This window comes from Hakea prostrata, chromosome 2 (genome assembly GCF_041222555.1).
Source record: "Hakea prostrata isolate BN-2017 chromosome 2, UWA_Hpros_2, whole genome shotgun sequence".
NCBI lineage: Eukaryota > Viridiplantae > Streptophyta > Magnoliopsida > Proteales > Proteaceae > Hakea > Hakea prostrata.
This window is the reverse complement of record NC_142601.1, coordinates 73,307,285-73,326,091: the sequence shown is the minus strand read 5'-3', so window position 1 is coordinate 73,326,091 and position 18,807 is coordinate 73,307,285. Positions and strand designations below refer to the sequence as shown.

Sequence of the window (18,807 nt, the reverse complement as noted above, 5' to 3'; positions counted from 1 at the left end):
GCTTCTTCCATTTAAATCATTTGAGCACAAAACAAATACATTGGATTCTGTGTTTGGTCGCCCGACAAGACAAGCTTAAGTTCAAGGGCTAGCTTTCCTCTCATCCTGTCTTTTCTCTCGAATAACTTTGTTTCAATGCCTCAGTTAAAACCCACAAACTAGCAACTTAATGTGGAAGGCTCTCTAGATCTTTCAAATCACATACACTTTCAAGCAGTAAGCAATGTGCAAGGTTTTAAAGTAATTTACGAGCTCTTTAAAAGATGGATGGATCTAACACATATTGTCAAATTACATCCGAATCTACTATAAATGAATTTTGAAATATAAAGAGGGCAAGAGTAGTATCATGAGACTAAATAAAATTCTATAGTAAATGTATAACTTTTTCAAGAGAATGTTGTATTGCTAAAGAACATGCCATGAGAAAATCAATTTAAAGTACCGGACCGTTTGGTCTCTTTATGATCCCACAATATCAAATGCCAATGAAGCAAAATATCACCATCCGTTACTTCCACTTAGGGGTGTCAACGGTGCGGTCTGGAGGGGTTTATGGCCGAAAAACCCCAGCCCAAACCAACCCATTTAAAAGATAACGGTTTGGTGTGGTTTCGGTTTGGTGCGGTTTGGGTTCGGGTTGACTAACGGTTTGGCCTAATGGTTTGAATTCGGTTTAGTTAACGGTTTGGACTAAATTAAAAATCAATATTGAAATTTATTTTTATTTTTTCCTCAACTCCAAATCCTAGTTTCTCACACACAAAACTACAAAAGATAGGATGAAGACTCCAAGTAAATCCAATGATAAGTGATGGCATTAGCTTGATCCAAACCACCCTCCCCCCTCAAAAAATAAAGAATTTAGATTTTTCTATCATGTGTAGACGGTAAAACAGTGATTAAGATTAAGACTTGAGAGTTATCAATTAAGACTTTTAAATTTTAAAATAATAAAACTAAATGAAATTTGAAAATTAAAAAGTTAACGATTAAGATTAAGACTTAAGAGTTAAGTTATCAATTAAGACTTTTAAATTTTAAAATAATAAAACTAAATGAAATTTAAAAATTAAAAAATTAAAACTTAAAACTTAAACCTTTAAACGTGTTAACATTCAACTCTCAACTACTCAAACTCGAGTCTCAACATTTCAAACACCGAAATTCATGGATCATTAATTACATTTAAACAATACCAAAAAAAATTAATTACATTTAATATTTTAATTTTATTTATATAAAAATCATAAAGTTTTCTTTATGTATATAAGGCCTTTCAAGCTTTTTTATGATGGCCGAAGGATAGAGAGTAACGTTCCCTTATATAATTTTATTTTGTAAACTCAAGTAACAAAATAGTGGTTGAACCTAAGAACTTCATACTACTTTGAAAGATTTACAGAAGAAGTTTTCTTTATGTATATAAGGCCTTTCAAGCTTTTTTATGATGACCGAATGATAGAGAGTAACGTTCCCTTATAATTAATTTTATATAGAAAATAGTAAGAATTTCACAAGAAGCTAAATTCTAATATGGTTCCCCCTCACTACTAGTCTCCTTATAGAATTGGGATACTAGCAAATTACATTCATAACAAAAATCATATATGGACTAAAGAATTTGGTTTAATTCTTTGTTTATATCAGTAGTAATGTATGTTCTTAGTTTTAATTAATCTTTAACTAATATATGGATTGACTTAGAATGACTCCTGATTGAGGATGCAAAGTAAATAAATCAATAACAGATCATAAGATCAATCCACTATACATGTATATATTAAAAACCACTACGATAATCAAGAAACAATAATTTAGATCGAAAATTCCAGCTAACAAATTAAACTAACAAGTCTCATCACATAACAAACATCTAAAACTAAAAGAAACTACTACTACTATATATATACAACTTCTCCTTTCACATTGGAATCGGCGGCTCCAGAATGACTATGAAAGTATATCACATTGATTGAATTTCTTAGGTTCAACATTATTCTGCTACTTGAGCTTACCAAATAAAATTATAAGGGAACGTTAATCTTCTATCTTTCGGCAATCGTAGAGAAGCTTGAAAGGCCTTATATACATAAAGAAAACTTCTTCTGGAAATCTTTTAGTATCATCTTATTTATGTAAGAACGGATGCAATCAAAATAGTATGATTGACAAAAAATTCATCATATCTTCCATTAGGAGCCCTATAAATATATAAATCCTTTAAAATAACATATAAGGGAAAACTAATAGTAATATTAAAATTATTATGATTTATCGCCAACGACACTGAACCTTACTCTGATACCATGTTAAATTTATCATAAACATTCACACACAAAAACCCTCCGCCAACGATATTGAACATTGCTCTGATACCATGTTAAATTCAACATTCATATACAAAAACCCTCCGCTAATGACATTGAATCTTGCTCTGATACCATGTTAAATTTATCATAAACATTCACACAAAAAACCTTTGCCAGAACCCATGAGGGGAAAAAGAAAGAAAGAAGTATTACTATTGCTCTGTTCTATATATTCTTCTGATTCCCCTACTTTTTATTCTTTTCTGTTCATCATGATTCAATATTTAGAATTGAGTGGAACCAGGATTTGAATGCATATATCTGCGTCAAAAGAATTTTGAACACCAATAAGATTCAGCTTATTAAATGCATATATCTTTGCTCCTGATTGAGAATGCAAAGTAAAGAAATAAATAACAGATCATAAGATCAATCCACTATACATGTATATATTAAAAACCACTACGATAATCAAGAAACAATGATTTAGATCGAAAATTCCAGCTAACAAGTCTCATCACATAACAAACATCTAAAACTAAAAAAACTACAGCTTCTCCTTTCACATCAGAATCGACGGCTCCAGGATGACTATGAAAGTATATCACATTGAATGAAGTTCTTAGGTTTAACCACTATTCTGTTACCTGAGCTTACAAAATAAAATTATAAGGGAACGTTACTCCTCTATCCTTCGGCCATCATAGAGAAGCTTGAAAGGCCTTATATACATAAAGAAAACTTTTTCTGTAAATCTTTTAGTATCCTCTCATTCATGTAAAAACGGATGCAACCAAAGTAGTATGAAGTTCTTAGGTTCAACCACTATTTTGCTACCTGAGCTTACAAAATAAAATTATAAGGGAACATTACTTTTCTATGCTTCGGCCATCATAGAGAAGCTTGAAAGGCCTTATATACATAAAGAAAACTTCTTCTGTAAATCTTTTAGTATCCTCTCATTCATGTAAGAACGGATGCAACCAAAGTAGTATGAAGTTCTTAGGTTCAACCACTATTGCTACCCGAGCACAAAATAAAATTATAAGGGAACATTACCCTCTATGCCGGCCATCATAAAAAGCTTGAAAGGCCCTATACATAAAGAAAACCCGAAATCCAGTATCCTCCATTCAGTAAGAACGGATGCAACAAAAGTAGATGAAGTCTAGGCAACACATCAACGAGCACAAAATAAAATTATAAGGGAACGTTACTCTCTATCCTTCGATCATCATAAAAAAACTTGAAATGCCTTATATACATAAAGAAAACTTCTTCTATAAATCTTTTAGTATCCTCTCATTCATGTAAGAACGGATGCAACCAAAGTAGTATGAAGTTCTTAGGTTCAACCACTATTCTGTTACTTGAGCTTACAAAATAAAATTATAAGGGAACATTACTCCTCTATCCTTCGGTCATCATAAAAAAGCTTGAAAGGCCTTCTATACATAAAGAAAACTTCTTCTATAAATCTCTTAGTATCCTCTCATTCATGTAAGAACGGATGCAACAAAAGTAGTATGAAGTTCTTAGGTTCAATCACTATTCTATTACTTGAGCTTACAAAATAAAATTATAAGGGAACGTTACTCTCTATCCTTCGATCATCATAAAAAAGCTTGAGAGGCCTTCTATACATAAAGAAAACTTCTTTTGTAAATCTTTTAGTATCCTCTTATTCATATAAGAACGGATGCAACCAAAGTAATATGAAGTTCTTAGGTTCAACCACTATTCTGTTACTTGAGCTTACAAAATAAAATTATAAGAGAACGTTACTCTCTATCCTTCGGTCATCATAAAAAAGCTTGAAAGGCCTTATATACATAAAGAAAACTTCTTCTGTAAATCTTTTAGTATTCTCTCATTCATGTAAGAACGGATGCAACCAAAGTAGTATGATTGACAAAAAATTCATCACATCTTCCATTAGGAGCCCAACAAATATAGAAATCCTTTAAAATAATACCTAAAGGAAAGCTAACAATAATATTAAAACTATTAGGATTATCGTCAACGACACTGAACCTTGCTCTGATACTATGTTAAATTTATTATAAACATTCACACAAAAACACTCCACCAACGACATTTAACATTACTATGATACCACGTTAAATTTAACATTCACACACAAAAACCCTCCGCCAACGACATTGAACATTGTTCTGATACCATGTTACATTTTTCATAAACATTCACACACAAAAAACTGTTGCCAAAACCCATGAGGGGAAAAAGAAAGAAAAAAAGTATTACCATTGCTCTCTATTCTATATCTTCTTCTGCTTCCCCTTCTTTTTTTTCTTTTCTGTTCGTCACAGTTCCATCTTTGGAATTGAGTGGAACAAGGATTTGAATGCATATATCTGCATCAAACGAATTTGGAACACCAATAGGATTTAGCTTCATAGCCCTTTGTGTACAGGGGTTAAACAGGACCAACGAACTTAAATCCTTTGCAAGAACTACTTCTCCCTTTAGTAGCATATAGGTTTGATGTAATGAAAATATTCTATGTCCGATGGTTGCTCAATGGATAATTGTTTCATCCAAGAATCCCTCACTCCATAATCCCCCATCACCAAAATCTTAATATGGACATGGAAGAAGTTACAACTCAAGGAGAACTTTCCTCCAAGAGCCTCAACATGCATGTGATACTTATTATCCACAAAGTCGAGCAGTGTCACCTCTCAATACTTCTCATCTTGAAGGTTAAAAGGAATCACAAAATTGGAGACAATTTCAAGTTCCAACTAGAGCTTTGCAATCCAGTGAAGAGCAGAATTTGCTAAGACTCCATGTACGCGCGTGTAGCTAAGGTGGTAAGACATGTTGTCCACCCTTCACAAAAGATTGCACAACCCTTACAACCTTGTAATCTTGAGTGTTGGGATCGTAACAAATTCGTAAACAATGAAATGGATAAAGATAAATATTGGAAACTCGAAAGGGATAATGGGTAGCTTGTGATGCATTCTAGTAGAAGGATTCCATAAGCAAATATTATCAATGCTTTCAGTCAAGAGTCTTGCAAGATTTAGGTGGATGTGCAAACCCTAGTGTTCTCTTGTAACTGATCTTTCATTTGTCCAAAAGCACCTTAATTGATCCTTTGCAAGCAATAGCAGCAACATTACCTTCATTTTGAGTAGTTATTGTTTGTACTCTGTCAACCCTAATATCTGTGAACAAAAACCTGCAATACAATTTGATCATCAGCTGTATAAATAAAGTAAGCCGTCACAAGAACCCACTATATTGGTTCTGACACGGATGATAAGTTTTACTATAGGTTTCTGTTCACAGGTATCAAGGTCAACAAAGTACAGACAATAACCGCTCAAAATAAAGCTAAGATTGCTATTGCTTGCAAGGAATCGATTTAGGTGCATCTAGACAAATGCAAGATCAGTTACAAGAGAACACCAAGGTTTGCACACCAACCTGAATCTTGCAAGACTCTTGACTGGAAGCCTTGATAATATTTCATGACCATGTCATCAGGGAGATCACTGGTAGGCCTCATCCACTATTTTTCACTTATCTTCTCTTTCCCTTCCACCATTGATGGGGACTAGCGTTTTCTTCTCAGACAAAAGATCGAAGTGTGAAAACACAGCGAGAAGCACACGAACGGTAGAGGAAAAGCATACCAAGACCTGGAAGAACGTGGTTTAAGGAAATCGTTTAAATCCAAATCAATATGGAAACTTAGGATTTCAAACCGATTTCAGTTTTGGTCTAAAATCCATTTTTTTTTGTTTTTATTATCGAATAAGTTTTTGGTTTGGGCCCATAAATAGTTTTTTTCTTTGTAGATGAGCTCCTAGTATAGTAATGCTAGTCATTAATGTAAAAGCTATGAGTCTTAAAAAAAATCTTGAATTCAAATCTACATCTCTTCACACCTTCCCCCCCCCCCCAAGTTCGGCTCCTCTCTAAGGACAAGGAGTGCTCACTGAACTATAAGATTCAACCATGTGTCATATGCTCATCTATAAACTACAACAAAATACGCATTTTTACCCTCTTGAACCCATCTCCCTAAAACTTGAATAGAACTCCGTTCAAGTTTCAAACTTGAATAGAAGGTTTGGAAGCAAAGAGAGTGTGATGAGGATGATTTACCCAAGTATATCTGAAGAGTTTAACGAAGATGTGAAGGTGTTGAAGATTGAGAGGCAATGCACAATGAGATTACCGATGCTAAGACCATCCATGGGAGCCGTGGTGAAAATGTTGGAGAATGTTGGACTTAGAAAGCTCATCAGCATTTTAGTCACAAAAGAAGACAACAGTTGCTCGATTGCTCCTACTACAAGTAGTAGTAAGAAAAATAGGATATTAGTGGATTTGGATGCGGTTGATGAGGAGAAGCATAGTTGTAAGAGCCCTTGGAAGTAAATCAAATTTAGGAATCAAAACTAATGGTGGGTATATAGCTTTTCACCGAAAACAAAAACATAGATAGCAGAGAGGTTCAAGATTTAGGCAATAGTTGTTTCCCTAGACATAAATGCGAACTAAAACAACGATCCTTTCAATCTCAAAACTTATCGCTGATCTAGGTTTTTAAACCAGGCATGATGCATCAAGGAGATGGGTTTGACAGGGTAAAATGGGTATTTTCTAGTCCTTAGATGAGCATATGACATGGCTAGATTTTTTGGTTCATTTGGCACTCACTGGGAGATTCCCTCCCAAGAGAAGAGTCCATCCCCCCCCCCCCTCTCTTTCCAAAACCCATCACGTTAAACAGATGGAAATGTGCATTTAGGAGTGGATTTCAGTTATCCATTTACACCCCTACTTTGTAAAAGGCTTCATCTCATCAATTGGCTTGTTCTGTTCTTATGATTTCTATTATCACCTTAAAACAATAGAGGAATGGAAGACAGTAAAGCAAACATGTAAACCTAAAGTGCTGATGTGGGACTATTGCTAAATTTTCCAAGAGACTCCAGCAAATTCTTCATTGATACCAGAATTTATAGAAATCTTATGCATGAGCATTGAGGCTATATATGAGAACTCATAAAGGGGGCTTCATAAACTAATACATAAAATATTCATACATTAAATAACTAACTCTTACAGGCAATAGTTAGGAGATGTACATATATAATAGAAGTGTGTGTGGTTCCTAAACTTTACTTAGTATCTTCCACAGAACTTTGCAAAGGCTTTTTCTCCTCCACAGGCTTCTCTCCCTGGGGTTTCTTGTCGTTGCATTTGCAAAAACAGAGGAATGGAAGACAACGACAAAGCAAATAACCACAAAGCTTATTAAAAAGTATAGGACGAATAAAATACTCACAAAAACTACTAAATACTCTCCCCCCTACAACAAGGAAAAACAAACAGCCAAGAATAGCTGTCGAGATGGCAAGTGGGCGGTTGTTGGCTAATACCAGGTAGGTGCTTGTCACAAAAGCTATTAACATCCCAGTATTAGCAAGGATAATGAATTTAGCAGCTCTATCTGTGGAAAAATCGATGATGTTTGTGGTGGTAGCATTGAAGTGGATAAAAATAGCAGAAGTTGATAATGTCATTGCCAATGTGTTTGATATTGCAAATACTATGAAACCTGCCTTCGCACTTAAAGTCGCCATGCCTTGGTCTGGGCCATCGCTATTGTAACCTCCAGGCATTGTAAAAGTAGCTGCAAAGGAGACGGTGGCTATGAGTGTTGCCACCAACAATTGGATTTCAAGTGCTTGGTCTACTTCTTCAGCTTTCTTTTTTGGCACTTGCCCGTCGTTATCAGGGTCTTGGGTCTTCTGCTCGCCGTTCTCAAACTCTCCACCTTGTTGGGTTTCATTCTCTGCAACCATTGGTGCTTGACTATAGACTACACCTGTTTTAAGCTTCAAGTTGTTCGTAAGAGATTTCTGCCACATTTTGTTCATCATAGTTAGGAGATTCTCAATCTTGAATAATGAGGAGAAACACAACACTAACATGTAGATTCATACATTTATTTGCATAGTGTAGGTTACCTTTTCGAAGATATCCTGGATTCCTTTCGCTTTAACAATGTCCAAAGCGGTCAAGTTGTCTTTGTTTAGGGCTCTTTTGTCCACTTGAGAGATTTCCATTAGAAATCTCAATGCATCGAAGTTTGAAATCTTGGCAGCAAGATGTAAAGGTGTATCTCCATTCTTGTCACTCTTGTTCACCATAAACATTGAAATGCCTCCGGTTTTCTTTGTAATAAACTTGATAGTAGAATCACAGCCAGCTTTAACAGCAAAATGAAGCGTGGTCCAACCTCTCTTATCAACCTGCTCGAAGGAATCTGGAAAACATTGAATCAATACATCAATAGAGTTAATATTGCCTCTAAGAGCTGCGTAGTGAAGCGCTGTCATCCCATTTTTGTCTGGGTGATACACGATTGATATATGTTCATTGGCAAGTTTTGGATCCAACAACTTTTTCAATCTCTCATGGGAATCCTTGATCTTATCATCACAATGCAAGTTTGCGGCATAATGAAGTGGAGTCCGCCCAAATTTATCTTCTTCTTTGATGAGCTCTGGTTTTCTTTTCATTAAGGTTTCTATGATATCTAAAACTGCAAATGAAAATAACAATTTGTTAGCATCCTAGAAAATTTCACGAGTACTCATCCTCTCAAGCGAAAATGGGCAACCTCAAGTTCAGATTGTAAAGCTCAACTGATCAGTTTTTAGTTTAGCCCCACTTCCCTGCTCAACCATGAAAGGATTTTGGTTTGAGCTTGACATCACCCTAGTTAAAAAGCCATCTTGCTCCTTACTACCTTTAGAGTTGAGACATGAAAATGAGGACATACCTGTTTTTCCTTTTCCTCCTTTCTTTTCTCCTAAATCCAAGCGAAAGTAAAATTAGTTGTGATCGATCAATTTTCTTGATATATACATTAGAATATATATACTAAGATCTGGACACAAATTATTTGTTAATTTTCCTGCATTTTAACTCTACATAGAAAGAAGAAAGCCTTCTATACTTGACACAGAAGACGTCAAAAATTGATAAATAGATATGCACTATACCTTCTTCCCTTAAAAGAACTGCTGTGTGCAAAGCTGTCATATTGTCTGGGCCACCATATTCTGAGCAACAAGAATTCAAGACTACATTCAAGAAATCGAGCAATCCTTCTCTGGCAGCTATGAAAACTGGGCTTTCACCGGCACCATTGATGAAATTGGACAACTGTGGATCCTTTTGTATCAAAGTTTTCACCAGCTCCAGGTACTCCTCCTGATATTTCCCATCGAATAGGTGATGGTTTTTCAGAGCTTCATGCAAAGCGGTACCTTTCTTCGAATTAATCATTTCCAGTAGTATCGAAGAAGATCCACCATTCTCAATATCATCAAACTTACTGATGAGTAGTTGCATTATGTCATTTCTGCCTCCCCTTGCAGCAATGTGTAGTGGAGTATCGCCATCCAAGTTTGCTCGTCCAATAAGTGATGGGCATAAATCACATATCTTCCCAATCATGGGTTCCATCTTTTCTTTAGTTTCATATGCTCCATATCGTGCTGATGCGACTTGTACCGCAACATGAAGGATTGTGTTCTCTTGACGCGTTACTTGCAGTAGCTCTGATGAGTTGAATCTCTCTTCTAAGGGTCTAATAAGACCTCCAACTACTGCATTATACAACTCTGGATTCATGTTTCCTCCCTTAACTTTGTAAGGGTAGCATAATCCGAGTCAAGAAACATATATTTACGCTGAAGGTGCGACAATGTTATTGCCTTGATACTTCTCAAACGCTGTTGGAGATCATGGGACCTAGAGAAGAACCAATACAACTTTTTCTAATATAATAATCGATAGCTGTGTGGTGTGAAAACCTACAGTCCAGTCATAGCTCCACCAGACACTGATAAGTGTACCCAAAGAGGCCAATCCCGGGGCACCAGCTGCACCAGGAAGGGATTTCACTTTCCAAGCCTAGAACTTTCTATTTGGTAAAAGGGAAAAGCCGGATGTGGCTCTTGATTAATAATCTGATCTGAACAGCAGAAATAGACAAGAACTGACCCTTACTCATCCTCCATTCTGGACTATCTGTCTAGAAACCACACACCTAACAACCGGGAAGAACGACGGGTATGGTGAGACTGGACGCTGGACTGACCCCTCTAAAAATCGTCCATTTTCATAAATCAACATAGAAAGAACAAAAACGTTTTACGTGCACTACGTACTTTAACACAGAAATATTACCCCCAAATCGTCCATTTTCGTGTAGGCAACGAGATAATAATTACACACCAGGTTGCCTGGGCACAGGGGCATCTTACACTTTGAATTGTCACAGATTTCAATTTTTAATAAGAACCTGATGGCACAGATTTAAGAACAAAAACAATCTCCCCACAAAACTGTATCTGTAGTCACATTGTGTAATTTTTCATCTGCTTCTTTCAACAAAAAAAAATAAGAACCTGATGGCAGAATCTAGTTTGTTCGCAATCGTATGAGTTCCAGGGGGAGCACAATTAAGAAATTTGAAGAGTTCAACATTTTCCAGGCACTACCCGAAAAGAAGAGGGAGAGGAAAAATGGATGTTCGAGTGCGTTAGCAAAGCATTGTCCAAACTAAACTCACATGATAATGATCATAGTTTTTTACATATACCAAGAAGCTGCTTCATCAGTGTTAATACCAGATTGTACGAATGCCACAATCCAGGGAAGAAAAGAAAAAGATAAGACACTGTGGGCAAGGGAAAAACAGAGTCGGACCCACAAAGACATCAAGAGGGAAAATGGAAAGAGAAGCTCCCCACGCATGCATCAACCAATATTTCAGCGACGAGTCTAGTCTCAACTTAATATCCCAAATGAAAACAACACTTCCGAGTTCCGAACAGCTAACATCAGTATCTCCTCCTGGGACTCCTTGAACGGTGCCCCCGTGGTGACCTGCAAAAGCAAATAATAAACGAGAGTTTTTCATAAGCTGTCTGTACCTGTACAAGCTAAAATAAGGATAGAAAGAGGCATGGTTTATAAAAAAGATAAATCTGACAATTAAAATGGAAATCTACATCACCAACAAAAGATTTGATTTCTTCAATTACCACCAGTATTTGGCAAAAGACGGTACACACTGTTTGTAGAAACATATGCTTTTGCTGCAGTACTCCAAGGTTGAAGTCCTTTTCTGGGGGTAGGACTCCAATGTTGAAGTTCAAAGCACCAAAATAGATTGAAAAGCTAGAACCATTATTAAATACAAGTCTCTCTATTTTTCCCCCCACAATCTAAACGATGTTTTAAGTAGGGAAAATAAAAATACAACAGACAAGAAACAGGCAGAGGGGTGGTTTCCTATCAATGACCTAAATGGAAAATCAGATAAGGCCCAAGTTCTGTGAAATGATAGACCTAGACACCAATGACTGAAAAATTCACTTGTGAACACATCACCAAGTGGAAAACTAAAACTTTGAAAATCTAGGGATTATTTGAGATGCTAGGAGACACCGATGACTGAAAAATTCAGGGGTGCTTGCCCAGCTAGAAGGATATTTCAAACTTGAAGCCTGGCTAATCCAATCCTAAACCCATTTATCCAACTGCCAGAATCACCATATCATCTTGCCACACAGCTCGAATAGTAACAAAATACGAGATGAATAAAAACATCAAGAGTAACATAAAATCCTCTCAAGAGTAAACAAAGATGTATCTGAATATTTCTTCCAAGGAATTAACAATTAATAGACAAAATCCATAAAGGAGTATAAACTCACTGAAAATTGGACTGATCACCATTTACAAGAAGAAAGGCTAGATGCCAAAGTGAAGAAAAGGTTGGTCAGCTAGAGACCATTAGTTTGCAGGAGAAAAAGGATAAGATAATTAAAGTATGGGATCCATGTGAAGTGGGGTGAGGGGTAAAAATATAAATGAAGAAAACCTTAGAGAAAGTAGAAATATATGGGCCCTGCAGTTTACTTTGTTTTCCAGAAAATCCCGCCTATAATAGTGGGACTATTTTTTAGGCATGGAGGGAAAGAATGGGTGCTACATCGACAGAGAAACTCCTTAAACTAAGGAGCTTGTCTGCTTATTCTCCCACTCTAGTGAATCAAACAAACTCAACTTTTGGAATTTCATTGAAGATACTACACTTTTCCCACCCCTTTCTTGTCCAACCTATTTTATTCAACAATAATCTTCTGAGGAAAAAAGCTCTAGGATATACATTATATAATCAAATAATTCACAAAAACTAACAAACCTTCTCCTCATGTTTCTCCTTTTGGAAGGCCCGTTGCTGAAAGCCCAATCAACAGTGATGGTCTGGGTAAGGAACTCAGCACCATTCATTTCAGATATTGCAGTCTGTGCTTCTTCAAAATTCTCGTATTCAATCAAAGCATAGCCCTGAATGACACAAAAAATTTCAATGATATAATCCAGGATTAGATGCCTACAAGAAGATCAACATTCCTTTAAATAAAACCTAAATTCATCAATTTGTGCATCCATTTCAGAATTTGACAACATGGAATGCATTGAAAAGATGCCTGAGAACAAAATCATGTCTTCACCCATTAACCATCATTCTCCGATCAAGCAAGTAAGAAAATAATAAGTGCCACTGGGGTCCGAGGAACCCACATCCTAATAGCATGCCATAGGCTTCACATTCAAAGTTTTCAAGCACTTGATCCTTGTCATTACTGAGATGGCTCACACAAAAATCATCTCTTTAAATGATTGTATGTGTATCATCGGGGAGATTTTCAAAGCTCCAAAGAATTGTGCAATCCACAAAGGCAATCATAGTCAACAACAGTTGACCATCTTTTCAAGAAACCTCACAGCAATTTGTTATTTCTTCCCAACCTCCATTCAGAATTTGATGATTAATTTGAGGACTAGGTGTCTCAACTAACAATTCAACAAGCTCCTCTGTTTGAACATAGATAATTTATTATAGTTTATTATTCACTTATAACCCTTTAAGTCATTCTATGGATAATCTCCAGTTAACCCTATTCAACAGCCTCTCTGAGTAACAGAATTAAGGCTTTTAATTGTCGAGTTCAACAGGAATATAGTTTTGATCACAAGTCAGTTTCAATCTCGTATTCGATATAGAACTGTGCATAAATATTAAACATTGTAATCCATAAATAGATAACATACTAGAGAAACAGAAAAGTGGATTAGATTGCACAGTGTACAATGTTTGTCCAGTTTGTGAATCTCCTCCTTGTGATTTTGATATCCATCATATCCTCCACCTGCCACTGACCAACTTTGTACCAGAGCCGAAGGATCCATCATCACACCCCATCCATCTCTCTTCCTTTTTCTGTCAATCTTCCCCTCTTTAGCACACCTCTGATTGACTTGGGTAGCTACATCACAGCACTCCATCTCCCAACCCCCTCCTAAATTCAATGCCACCCCATTTTCTGGTGTTCACCCAAAGGGGGAAAAAGGACTTTGGACCACTGAAATATAACCATATCCCTGCAACTCCCACATAATTCAACCCCTTGATTCAATTGCAAAAATTGCAGTAAGCACAGCAGCCCTCACTCCTATAATTCCTACGGACAACACAACCCTCTCTAGTGCTCCACCAGCAAAGGAGAAGACAAAAAGAATATAAAGAGAAGCAAACAAGAGACAAAGAACCAACCAACCCCTCCCCCCAAAGAGAGAGGGAGGGGAAATCATAGCTGGTCCCAAGTCAAACTGCCAATTGCTGGCACGAAGCCCCTCTGATGCAAACAAGTCACCTAGAAGGCTTATTTAGTAGAAATAACCATTCAATTGGATTAGTGCATGCGTTGGACATTTACTTCCATGAATTCTCTCTGTAATGTCACTTTAACGGTCCAAAAACCTGGGTAAAAAGCAGCCATATAGAATTAGGCTTGGCAGACGCCTGTTCTCAATCTTACTTTCAAGTAGGAACGCTAAGTTATTAAATATTATTAACTTTTTATTTTTATTTTATTAGGTAAAGTTCTTAAACAGTACCTCCTGTTCATAGAAGGTTGGCTTTTGTACAATGGTAAGGTTGCTCCATTGTGACAAAATTGTCATCAGAGTTTGGAAACAGCCTTTCCAACCCCCTCTATGAAAGCAGGGTAAGGCCGCATAATGCATGCATCGTCACTCTCCCCAGGATACCACCCCCCCCCCCCCAAAAAAAACCCCACTCATGATGGCCAAAGCCACATGAATCGGCAGATCTGTTCTTCATAATAAAGATTGCTTTCTTTCCTAGTTACAGAATAAGTTTTTGTTTCAGTCTACATTAACATCATAAGACTGCTAATGCCATTTACAAGTATGGTTCAAGAACTGAATCAATGCCAACTGCTACCCAGGTTCCTTTTTTTTTTTTTTTTTTTTTTGGGGGTGGGGGGTGGGTTGATGGGAAATGGGGCTGAAACTTGGTATATGGCCTATTTTAGCCTTTTGAAGACAATAGCAGTATCAAATGTATGGAAAAATGTCTAAATTTAGATATTGAATGTGGACCACAGGATGTAGCAGCTACAATGACCTGAAAGTCTATTATGTTGCATATTAGAATTCTAGTTCTAGTTCTCATACTTAGTTTATTTTTTGTGCTTAAATTGAACTGGATTTGCTGGTTCGAACCAAGGGGTCAACTTAAGCTGTTCCAGGATATTCCTTCCTTTGTCTAGAGATATACATTTTCAAATAATTTTCTTTCTAGTGTCTAGTGGGGTTGGATTAGGACTTTGGTTTGAATCTGTTGGGGAGTGCCCCTGCCACCTCAGCCTTCACTCTTAATGATAAAAAACACAAGGTACTAATGTGTTGTTCAAGAAATGCTTTATTAGGGCTGATGCAAATTGATCAATCCTAGCAAACCAAGGCAAAGTGATTAAGACATGAATCAAAGGCCAAACCCAAGGCTCAACAACTGAATTGGAGTGTGTAGACTTGTAGCTTGAAGATCAAGACAAAGAACCAATCAACCTCAAGATGATCAACGGCACTTGGAACACACTAATACACTTGTACAGTTGTACCATTGCACACATAATGCATCATGTCTAGACTAGCTCTAGATAGACCTAATACATGTTAGAAAGGCTCAAAATGGACTCAGGGGTGGCTAGAAAGACCAAAATCCCAAAATCCCAAAAATACACAAATTACATGCTTGCTGAAACAAACAGCAAGCTATTTCAACACAAGAAAATGCTTGCTGAACTAAATGACATGCCGTTTCCCCAAAGGGCATGCTGTTTTGCTTGTACTTTCATGTCTCTGAAAAAATGTTCAGTTCCAGAGACCAAACAAAACGGGGTCGTTTCTCCAAACAACGCGCCGTTTGTAAGAAGATAGGCTGTTTCCCAAAAGGCATGCCGCTTGAGCCCCAACGGGTATTTTTCCAAGAGTCACATTTTGAAACAGCAAGTCGCTTGATGGAAAATATGACTGTTATTGATCCATTGGAACACTTGCCATTCTGAATACTTCTATATATAAGCCCTCATCTCGAGAGTTAAAACCTCTACCTTTTGCCAACATTGTGCCATCTTTAGGTGATCAAAATTCTCACTCACAATACATTCAACCTCTCACCCTTGTGCACACCTTAAAGAATCCTTCCAAGGAATTCCACCAAGATTGATTGTGTCTGTGTTGATGGAAAGCTAGTCAGGAAGTCAAATTGATCCCAAAGTGGTGCAGCATCCCATCCATGTCTTTCATTCCACATTGCATCACAACTCAATCTAGGAGTAACGTGTCAAACACCTTCACAGGTAACTTCTACCTTGTATTTTTCTTTTATTTGTAAACTAGTTATAACCTTCTAGGTTGGATTATAATTGTAAAGGGTACTCTTTCCCCGGTAACAAAGATTGTAAAGGTGCCCATATCTGATGAACAAATGTTGTAAAGGGTTTGTTCTCTACCCACTGTATTGAAAGAGAAATGCTAACGGAATCTCTCCTGAGGCCAAGAGGGAGTGAACATAGACCTAGATAAGCTGAACCACTGTAACATCTGTGTATCGTGGTTGCTTGATAGTGTCTCAATTGTCTAATTAACTTTACTTTGCAATTGTGAAAATTAGACTAAACCACTAGAAGTAACCCCCCCCTCTAGATTATATTTACAAAAGTTTTTAAGTATCAAGTCAGTTGAAGAGACCTAATTGGTTAAGAACTTTTAGGTATCAAGTCAGCCAAAGAGACCTAATAGGTTAAGGATTTTGGTTTGAGACCCTAATTTCCATCCTCAAATTCTGTGTATCGTGGTTGCTTGATAGTGTCTCAATTGTCTAATTAACTTGACTTTGCAATTGTGAAAATTAGACTAAACCACTAGAAGTAACCCCCCCCCCCTCTAGATTATATTTACAAAAGTTTTTAAGTATCAAGTCAGTTGAAGAGACCTAATTGGTTAAGAACTTTTAGGTATCAAGTCAGCCAAAGAGACCTAATAGGTTAAGGATTTTGGTTTGAGACCCTAATTTCCATCCTCAAATTCTGTCCAACCTAACCATCAAAATTCCTCCAAGATTGGAACCTTACCTTTCTTGAGACAAGTTTAACCTCCATCCACCCATTAGATCTCAAGATCCTAAACTTAGGATTCCATCCCCTTCCTTGGTTGCTAAAATTACCCTCAAACACGTGTGTTCAATAAGCCATCTTTTACCTGTCCAATATGTTTCAAACTTCAAACACCATGAATTTTTATTATCCCCTACACACCCCCTAATGCCATCATTAATTAAGCCCCCAGCACCCCCTTTGAGATCCCCCACCCCTTTTTTAGCCCTACACACCTAATTAATGTTTGAACAGTTTATAACTTTCCACCCAATTTAAGTTGGTTCTAAGTAAAGATCTTGGCATTGGCCCTCTTCCAATTGAGGCTACATCAGTATGTTCAAAATTCAATTTCAACCAGGCAGTTCATATTAGATCCAGAATATACACTTGATAATTAGGTCTAACACTCGAGAAATCTAAAGCTAGTGACAACTTCTACAACATACAATAAACTTTTCTCCAACAACTCATGACCAACTTATACCTATATTATGGTTAACTTTTGGGTTCATGTGTGGTTCATGTGATATTTCTATCAAATACTTATTATGTATATTTTAGTGAGAATAAATTCAGGTTGAATAGTATTTCATTCTTAATAAGCTTTAAAAACTAATACGCCCCCACACACACAAAAAAAAAAGAAGAAAAGCACCCACATTGCTAGCTAATGCTTTTAAATATAGAGATGACAGAAGAAGCACAATTAAAGATAAGAGTACAATGTACCACGATATCATTCGAGACCACAGAAATGTTATTAATACTCGAGATAAATTATCAATGTACAGGTTAACCCACCTAGTACTGGGAACTAGTTTCAAGCTTCAAGACCTTAAGAAACCAAATTCTTACCATCCTTTAAAGTTAACGACAGATAGAATAGGAAGAGGGTAATCAAATAAAACTGTTCCACTCACCTTGACAAATCCAGTTCGACGATCAAGATTCAGCTGTAAGTTCTTAATCTCCCCAAATTCACCAAAAGAATTTTGAAGATCGTCTTCCTGCGCTTCTTCGTGAACACCGGTCACCAGAATAATCCAACCCTCGATAGCTGCCCATATCAACATGAAAAAATAAACAAATAAGTAAATCTTCACAACAATACAGAAATCAGAAACCCTAACAGCAACAGGATAAGAATGAAATCCGAAATTGAACAGACAGAAGCAACATCCGGAGGGAAACTGAAAACAATTAAAAGAAGGAGTCAAGAAACAAGGAAACTGACATCGTTGGGGGCCAGGACCGCCGGAGGTGTCAAGAGAATCGAAATCCTTAGAAGCAAAGCGATTGTTGCGTTCTGCTTCAGCTTCTTCTCGAAAACCTCCGCCTTTGGTTCGGACAAAGAAGAGGAGCCACCAGTGATGGCCGACTTGAGCTTAGGGGGAGGAGCTCGAGGGGAAGCTTCGACTTCGACGGGACCATCTTCGTCCATGAGATCATCATCTTCTGGCTCGAAATCCACGGCCTCTACATCAGCGTTTGCCATCCTCTCCCTAAACGCTCTGTGTGCTTAGGTTTTCTTCGACCGTCTTCCCCGTTAGGAGAGGTTAGGCGGATTTAGGAAAGCTGGAAATGAGCTTCTTCGATGAAAACCAGCCTCCGCTCTGTCTCTCTAATTTTTTTAGCTTCTAATTTTACCGCCTCAGAGATGTTGGCTGTATCCCTACTCACAGGTACCGTTAGATTAGTATCCTACGTCGTCAGCGAAATCTTCTCTGTCACTGTCTATATTGGTATCATTTCAAAATTTAGGGTTGGATCAATTGGATGCCAATTTAGAGTTGGTTGAGTAGTAAAGATTCATACTGTTTTTAGTGGAGTGTGTTCACGCTTGCAAACAACATTTTATTTACAATATTAAAAAACACGAAACAATAATAATAATA

General features: G+C 37.0%; 2 protein-coding genes across 2 annotated transcripts; both read right to left on the bottom strand.

Annotated features, from left to right (window-relative positions):
* Positions 1-7,372: 7,372 nt before the first annotated feature.
* Positions 7,373-10,105, bottom strand: LOC149026373 (protein ACCELERATED CELL DEATH 6-like). Its single transcript, XM_089143305.1, has 4 exons — positions 9,368-10,105; positions 9,145-9,174; positions 8,327-8,904; positions 7,373-8,218 (listed from the first exon to the last, which is right to left on the bottom strand). Exons 1-4 carry the CDS (start codon positions 9,999-10,001, stop codon positions 7,475-7,477), a joined length of 1,986 nt encoding a protein of 661 aa, XP_088999431.1. The 5' UTR covers positions 10,002-10,105; the 3' UTR covers positions 7,373-7,474.
* Positions 10,106-10,702: 597 nt separating this feature from the next.
* LOC149026372 (RNA-binding protein Y14-like) lies at positions 10,703-18,764 on the bottom strand. Its single transcript, XM_089146659.1, is given in 5 exon segments — positions 10,703-11,261; positions 12,586-12,731; positions 17,833-17,969; positions 18,147-18,263; positions 18,266-18,764. Coding segments are annotated over 5 exon segments (588 nt in total). The 5' UTR covers positions 18,408-18,764; the 3' UTR covers positions 10,703-11,215.
* Positions 18,765-18,807: the final 43 nt, after the last annotated feature.